We start from the raw sequence: 8,331 nt of genomic DNA, 5'->3' as shown, positions 1-8,331 counted from the left end.
GGTGTCAGTGATTTTGGTTGCATTTGTGATGATTCTTGTGAGTATTATCTTGCTTTTGTCTGTGATAAGTTATGGCAGGATGCAGTGTTGAATGTGAGGACTGATTCAGTGAGAAAGGTACATGGATATTTGTAAAGATATAGGGCTTTTCTTTGTAAGTTTTGCAGCATTTTACATATCTGTGGGTCACGACCCAGCATCTGGGAATGGCTGTCCTTATTAATCTACAAAATAAAAAAAGATGTTCTTTGCCTTTGGCTTGAGAAGTCATTATATGGCTGACGTCTCACTCTTCTTAACTGGCCACTAGGGGCCGCAAGTGATCAACACCTGCTTCAGTTTGAAAGCTTAGGTGTGCTTGAGATGAGCCAGGCCTGCACAGAAATCATCACTGGCTATCGCCACACAATGCATGCCAGTCAGATTTATGTCCGACTTGATCCTGACTTGCTCTGATGTCATGCACATGTAGGCAACAATAACCTCCCAAGATCAAGGTGGCCATAGTTTGTAGAGTCAGGTGCCACAGTTTTTCTCCACTGACTGCAAATGCCTGGCTGTCCCCTGATCTATGACATAACTGGCTCTGAAAAACTCTTAACTCTAACAAACACTGTGTGTTGTATAAAATATTAATTTTCTGTATAATTATAATATTTAACACTAGATATATATTAGTCTTATGTTGTGCAGTCAAGTCCAGCAGATGTCAGAGATTATACAGGCAGAGACACTAACATCCTGTAAAATCACATGTAGGCTCCTTGTAGTTTGAATCTATTAACAATATTTTGTGGCTGATAATAATAATAAAGCTTATATATATATATATATATATATTATCAAACAAACAGTTACAAAGTGCTTTACAAGGCAGATAAATGAACCAAGGATCATGTGACAGTAAGGGGATCTTTTCTATTTCGACTCAAATCAGTGATCGAAAATGCACTTTATTTCTTCGGCTATGAATGTGGTCTGCAAACAACAAGTAGCCTACAGGTGACTTACAGGATGTTAGTGCCGATCCTGTATATTCTCTGAAGTCTGCTGGACTTGCCTGCAGCTTTTTGCCTCCACCTCCTGCTGCAGACACCTGATCTCGTCTACTTTCCAGGTGAGGCGCAGTTCATGTGGAACGAGCCTCTTGTTTCAGCTTATGACAGCGTGTGTGGGGGTCATGTTAATGTTGGTGGAACTTTGCAAATCTCAGCTGGTTGCATCTGGCAAATGTGGTGACACTGCAGTAGGTGCTTCACCATCTGTTGTTTGATGGGGATCTGCACTCTACTGAGTGAACTCTTCTAGTTCAAGTCTACAGTCTTTCAGCAACAGAAGTATTGCTTTCACTTTGGTACTATCAGCTTATCACCAGTAGAGGGCGTCAGACACCTATTCACTGTGGTGAGTCTCTTCTTGAATTGCATGAAGTGGATGTTGGACTCACTTTCAGCAACAACAGATGAAGGACTACACTGCCAGCAAACTATTTCAGAGAAGAACATTTTAAAAAAAAAGAGAAGAAACCATAGCTTAAAGCTTAACAACAGCTTTTTATTGAATCAAGACAATTTTTACAAAACATTTTTAATCAGGAAATACTTCTTTGCAAACTACAACTTTGCATGAACGTTGATTTTGAATTACATCTTTTCTTAAAAACATCTTTATCTCTGAATTAGTTTATAAAACATGACATTTAGACACCTTAAACCACACTCCTTTACAAAGTGCAGGCGATGTCATTAAACACACAAACAAAAGGTCCCCATTTCTTTCACAAACAATGTTCTCCACCTCGAAGACTTTTTTTGTACAAGAAATCTCACAAATACATTGCTTTTCTTAGGAAAAACAGAAATCACACTGGCACTATTTTGAACTGTGGCAAATGTAACATTTCAACTTTCTACAACAGGTCTGCAATTTAACACTTAACAGGTTAAACATGGTAACCATACTCACTGATCTGAGACACAATATGAGATAAAGAAACATCATAAATGATCACAAATCAATTACTCAGCTCCAGCCCAGACCATCATTCAATAAAAATAGGCTCAGGTCAATTTAGATGCATTTTCTGCTCATTTAGAAAAGCATCTCTCAACTGATAAAGGGTATTTGTTCTGTGCTTTAAGGTCCCAAACGATCTGTGTTTACTCTTTGTCAGTGTAGCAAGCAACATTATGAAAGGTGACACTATATATATATAATTGATCATCATCTAACACAGACTCAGTGATAAGACTTAGTGAAATGTAGTTCAGTAACAAAACCTGCGTCACTTAGAAAGACAGGAGGTTAAAATATAATTAATTAATACTGAAAATTTTAAAATAATCTATAAAAGTTGACAAAAATCTGTACAAACATAATGCAAATCCCAAAAAATAAAATTTATGAAGGCCGATGCATCAAACGATTAAAATAAATCCAGTGAATATAGCAACACAAGACACAAATAAATAGCCAGTGTACACATCTAGGAGTCTTTTTTCTGATATACACTCCTTTAAAACCGTTTCTAATCTTCCCATACATAACAGAACAAAACAAAATAAAAAAAGCATAAATATAAAAGCATCTTCTTTATATTTCAGGTCAAAAAAAAGCACTTAAATAAATACAAAATTACTAAAACTGTTCTTATCGTTAGTATAAAAACTGATAATAAAAAAGGAGCTTGTTCAGTCTTGAGACAGGTTTGTCACTCTCATATATATTTTTCCACTGAAGAGTTCGGTCGGTTTTTAAAAAGTCTCTACTTAAACTGGTCTGGGATGAGATTCATCTGCGAGTGGATACTTGTAGGCGGGCTGGAGATGCCTTCCGACCAATCGGACATGTTGGAATGTGGGGACGAGCTAGACCACTGGTCAGGGGAGCCAGGGGAAGGGGTTAGAAACGGGTGGTCGGGCACCTGTAACTGGTGGTTGGGCGTGTTGTCCATGGGGCCGGAGTAGCTGTGCTGGGAGGGAGGGGTGAGGAACTGGGTGCCGAGGATCTGCGTCTCCTGCGGCATGACGGTGTGGATGGGCATGGAGCGTCCGGAGGCGTTGTTCTGCTGCATGTCAGAGCCGCCCAGCTCCACGTTGGGGAAGCTCTGGTTGAGGGACTGGCCAGCCGTGGTGGAGTTGGAGTTCTGGTGCTGGAGCTGCCGCGTGTGCGCCTGCTGCATCATGTGCGCGGACGAGCCGAGGTGGCTGGTCTGCAGGTTCTGGTAGCCCATGATCTGAGAGAGGGTGGCGGTGCTGACGCCATGCAGACCACCCATCATGTTGTGGGACATGGGCTGCCCCTGGGTGAAGTTTCCCTGCTGGCCTACACCTGGGTGCATCCTGGTGACCCAGTCGCACTGACCTCCCCTAGATGTCGTGCCCTGACTGTTGGGGCTGGATACAGGCAGGTGGGACAGACGGGGTGGGTTAGGGTCAAAAGACATACTGCTCATCTGGCCCATGTGGTCCCCGTTGCCTTGTAGATGATTTAGAGACATGGGTGGGGACTGCTGGAAGGGTGACGTCATGGGAGGAGAGGCCACATCCGACAGGTAGCCATGCGGCGACTCGAGGGACTCAACCGGGGAGAGGACAGCTGATGTGTCCAGCAAGTTCCCCTTCCCATCCAGCGACTTCTTCTTCTTCACTCTATTATCTTTGCCCCCATCTTTCCCTCCTTTCCCACCAGAGCTCAGCTTGCGAACCTTCTTGACGGACAGATTGGGCTTGAGGTTGCTAAGGTAGTCATTAGGGGAGCAGAGAGGTGGGGAGAGGCTGGAGGTGCTCAGGGGAGCGCTGTGAAGCCCGGGACTCCTCACCACGTTGTACTCATCCAGAAGGCGGACGATATCATGGTGCATGCGCTCCTGGGCGATGTCTCTGGGCAGCTGGTCGAGATGGTCGGTGATCTCACGGTTGGCAAAGTGCTCCAGAAGAACTTTGGCGGTCTCGTAGCTGCCTTCACGGGCTGCAAGGAAGAGGGGCGTCTCTTCCTAAAAAGTAAACAAACAAACAAAAAACAGTTAATACATTTTGGTTAACTTTTAAACCTGATTAAGAACTTAGAACTTCTTTGCTGAGCCATCCTGAGTAGGCTGAATACTCTAACTTTATAGCTAGCAGTCTAATGTTTTGCTAACCCTTTAAGGTGGCTAACAATACTTCACTTTACTGGTTCTTAGCTAGCCAGCAAACACTGTAATGTTTTGTTGACTTTTTAGCTAGCTAGCAAACAGGTCCCAACAGCACTCAAGCACTTTTTATTTATTTAATAATTTTAACTTGGGTAAGCAAGCCTCTCCATATTCATTAAACTCTATTTAATTTTAGTTTACATCAATAAACTTGGATTTACAAAATGGATGCTAGTTTTTAAATTGTGCAACAGAGCTTTGCTTAATTTCAAATTACAACATGATACTCATTCTAAACCTCTTAGATTAGATGAATATTGGTCAGTGCAACCCAGTACAACTGTACAACGGTGAATGTACTGATATAAATACTTGTCAAATACCTCGACCACAGTCACATGATTTCATACCTTGTTGTCTTGCATGTCTTTGTTGGCACCGTTCTTCAGCAGCACCACAGCTGCCTCCACATTGTTTACAGCCGCAGCCCAGTGAAGAGCAGATTTACCTACAGACAGAGAGAAAAGGGAGGTGGTTGATTATCATAACAGCTCAGCAAACTAAAGGATCTTTATGGACTGTGGAGATGATGATGGTTGATAAAACGCACCAGAATCGTCTGTGGCGTTGGCATCAGCGTGGCAGTTGATAAGCTCCTCCACCATGCCATCAACGGCCAATCGGGCTGCCAGAATCAGCGGCGTTGTTCCGTCATGCATGCGGGCGTCGAGATCGGTGGCGCGATTTCGGATTAAAATCTGCAAGGACACCGACTTTTTTAGTTAACTGCTGTTTTAAGCTGCAGCACAAACTTTATCATAAATCACAGCATGGAGGGAGATATGAGATCCCTGTAGAGGAAGTGGTTACCTGGAACACTCCCTGTGCGTCTGCAGCCACAGCGGCGTGAAGAGGAGTGCGGCCCATGTTGTCCTGAACGTTGGCATCGGCACTGGACTCCAGGAGGCGTTTGGCAGCATCAGAGCGGGCGTAGCGAGCGGCCAGGTGGAGGGCAGTCTCGCCTGTGCGGTCAGTCTGGTTGTGGAGGTTGGCGCCCTGGTAGATGAAGTCAGAGATGATTTCTGCTGAGGGGTCCTCTTCCTCTTCACTGTTACCGGTCTCCAGTCCTCCGCCGCTGCAGGAGGCGATCATCAGGGGAGTGAAACCATCTGAAACAGGAACAGAGTCATGTAATGTTGTTCTCTGTAGATTATGAAATCTTTTAGGGGGGTTTCATCAAAAAAAAAAAATGACTTCTTCGGCCCATTGCAACAATACGTGAACTTTGCAACCATATTGGTCAGGGCAAGACCTGTAAACAAATACATGTAAATGGGGGAGCTGCCGATTTTCTGGATAAAAAGCGATAAAAATTCTTTTTCTTTTCCACACAGATCATAAACCATTGATTATAACAATGAATCACTGAAACCCAGGCCAGTCTTGCCCTGTCCAATATGGCGGTGACACTGATGTACGATCCAAATGCCAATGCAGCATCTGTGTACGTATGTCTATGGTTTTTATGATGATGAATGATCAGTTTTTTGTTGAATCATCCAATGGCAAGTGAACACACCTGGTCCTCTGACGTTGACGTCCATGCAGTCATTTTCTATCTCTCCCTGAGGAGGTGTAGGAGCGATGGATGTAATACGCAGGTCAGCTGCATCCAGATGCTGCTGTGTCCATTTCCTGTGGTCAGTATGGTCGCCCAAATCCAACATGGCCTGCTCCTCAAACTGAAAGACACGCCAATCAGTCATCACAAAGTCAGCATCGATAACGTACGTGAAAATGGTTTAGACTAGACAGTTTTAGATAAGAAGTGACTCATATCAGATTGTTTGTCTTACCCTGAAGCGCCTGCACTCTGGATCCTCATCATCCCATTCATTTTGATTGTCATCCATAAGATTAATGTCAGAGTTTTTCATTGGTCTGTTGAAAAGAGAAGAGAGAAGTAGGTTAGACAAGTTACCTGACATCAAGGAAACACTCAGCTGCATTAAAGCATAGTTGCCTTCATATTAAACTGTACTTACTTCAGTCCAACAGAATCCTCTCCCAGCGGCTCTCTGCGTTTCTTCTTGCTGGGCTCTGACACTTTGAATCCCTCGGGGAACCAGAGCTGGCCGTGCTCTCGTCGCCGCTTACGGGACACCAGAACTCCAAGGCAGACGAAACCCAAAGCAGCCAAGCCCAGGAAGACGACATACATGGGGTAGAGCTCTGAAGTGGACGGAGTGGGTCTCACACCTGGAAAGATAGTCAAAGTCACGATGTGTTATGTCATTTTAACTTGAGATCATGTTTATTATATTACGTTGAGATGAGATGGGTTACATACTGGTGACGGCTTCGATGTAGGGAACGTTGAGATTCCCACTGGAGGCCAGAGCCCCAAGGAATGCAGCTACATCTGTGGCGCTCTGGAAGCATTCAGTCGACTGCTGGTAACACTGACGGTTGTCAATCTCCAGGTAAACCACAGACCTATGAGCAGAAATGGGTGGAAACATTAACATTAATCCAAATGCTTTATATATTTTTTGTTCATAGATATGTTATGTTATTATACTTATGTTGTGGTAATGAAAACACTAAAAGAATTGTGATTTCTTTGTGGTTCCTACCCTTTGACTTGCACTGGATCCAGCTCTCTGCGTTTGCGAGGGCTGACCATGGCGGTCATGCTTTCCTTCACTTGCCCCAAAACGTTGGCGGGCATCGAAGCCCACTCGGGCCAGCCGTCTGCGGAGCGTTTCAGCACGTTATGTTTGACGAGGTCCTGCTCGTTGCCGTAGTAAGGGAAGATCATCGGTTCTCCTTTGGCATCACGGCGGAACACCACGTTGGTGTGGAGGACGCTGCTGAGGTCTCTGAGGAAGGCTGAGGAACGGTTTTTAAGCTGCTCTGGGGGAATATGGACCACCAGGACTAAGTGGCCGTCCGCCAGCTTCTCTGGCATGTTGTTGGCACAGTCCAGGCCGTCCCATTCACATTCTGCATTGTTGCAGCCTTGATCACAGTGACCATCAGCGTAGTGGTCTTTACAGTACTGGTCATACAGCGGGCTGGAAGAGAGGAAGGAGACTGGGTTAGTATTCTGCAAGAACACAAATAGATGACAAAGTCCAATAATAAACAAGCCCCTTTCTCAGTTTTCTCAACTTACTTGCATTGTCCTTCCTGTCCCTGACAATCAAAGCCATCATAGAGACATCCAGCACTGTTGCACTGCCCATCACACTTCCCATCGTTGAAGTAGCGCCAGCACTGCAAGGCGGCGGAACAGTTCTGCCAAGGATCATCAAAATTAAGCGAGCAGTCTCCTCCGTCCCAGCCGCAGGCGTGGTTGTTGCACAGGGAGTCGCAGATGTGGTTTCCCGCCCACTCGTCACACTGAGGAATCTCGCAGCTCACCTCCACTTCCGGAGGTGGTGTGATGTCTCGGCCGAATCCTCCGACGAAGGAGTAGTCCAGGATGTGGCACAGCAGGCCGTTGAAGTTGCTGGGGCAGCTGCACTGGAAGAAAGGTGAGTCTGGGGTGATCTGGCAGGTGCCGCCGTTGTAGCAGGGGTTGGAGATGCAGAGGCTGTCGGTGGGCGTCTGGCACTCAGGCCCGGTGAAGGTTTGTGGACACAGGCAGCGTGGGCCCAGGTGGCCTGACACACATGTACCTCCGTTCCTACAATTCAGACTCCCACAGGAGCGAGAATCATACTCGCAGGAAGAGCCGGTGAAGCCCTACAGGAAGAGACATTGACAGAGGTTACAATTTTTATTTATCCTTCATTTCATAAAGTAGGTCTTTTTAAAATTTGAATTCCAATTTTATTTTAACAAGTGACATTTTCAATAAGTCCACTACCAGTTTTAAAGTATATATAATAGTATCATCTGCATGAAAGTGTACCTGATCACTGAGCTATACTTGAGGACAAAACATATCTCTTATTGTTGGCAGTGGTCTAAGTCAATCAAGCAGCTGTACTCACAGGTGGACATTTGCAGATAAAACCATGAGGTGTGTTACTGGCGACAGCACATGTTCCTCCGTTCCTGCACGGTCTTCCTTTGCAACCATCAAACACCTTGTCACAACGCTGACCTGCAGAACAGAGGGCAAAATGTCACCATTTGTGCATAATTTCAACATTGCACACAGGCACATTTCAGTCTCGTTACATGCT

The 8,331-nt window shown here is 45.0% G+C and overlaps 1 protein-coding gene across 1 annotated transcript in view; it reads right to left on the bottom strand.

Moving 5' to 3' along the window:
* Positions 1 to 1,533: 1,533 nt before the first annotated feature.
* The window catches only part of notch1a (notch receptor 1a), a 32,307-nt gene continuing 25,509 nt past the window's right edge, over positions 1,534 to 8,331 (bottom strand). Inside the window, exons 24-34 of the mRNA XM_084746414.1 lie at positions 8,137 to 8,249; positions 7,314 to 7,885; positions 6,772 to 7,212; positions 6,486 to 6,631; positions 6,181 to 6,394; positions 5,992 to 6,076; positions 5,715 to 5,877; positions 5,006 to 5,304; positions 4,746 to 4,893; positions 4,546 to 4,643; positions 1,534 to 3,994 (exon numbers count right to left, since the gene is read on the bottom strand). Coding sequence (XP_084602540.1) covers positions 2,765 to 3,994; positions 4,546 to 4,643; positions 4,746 to 4,893; positions 5,006 to 5,304; positions 5,715 to 5,877; positions 5,992 to 6,076; positions 6,181 to 6,394; positions 6,486 to 6,631; positions 6,772 to 7,212; positions 7,314 to 7,885; positions 8,137 to 8,249 — 3,509 coding nt within the window. The 3' untranslated portion in view covers positions 1,534 to 2,764. The remainder of the gene's footprint in view (positions 3,995 to 4,545; positions 4,644 to 4,745; positions 4,894 to 5,005; positions 5,305 to 5,714; positions 5,878 to 5,991; positions 6,077 to 6,180; positions 6,395 to 6,485; positions 6,632 to 6,771; positions 7,213 to 7,313; positions 7,886 to 8,136; positions 8,250 to 8,331) is intronic.

This window comes from Lutjanus erythropterus, chromosome 20 (assembly GCF_056507025.1).
Source record: "Lutjanus erythropterus isolate fLutEry1 chromosome 20, fLutEry1.hap2, whole genome shotgun sequence".
Classification (NCBI taxonomy): Eukaryota; Metazoa; Chordata; class Actinopteri; order Lutjaniformes; family Lutjanidae; genus Lutjanus; species Lutjanus erythropterus.
Note: the sequence above shows the minus strand (reverse complement) of the source record. Positions and strands in the feature narration are given on the sequence as shown.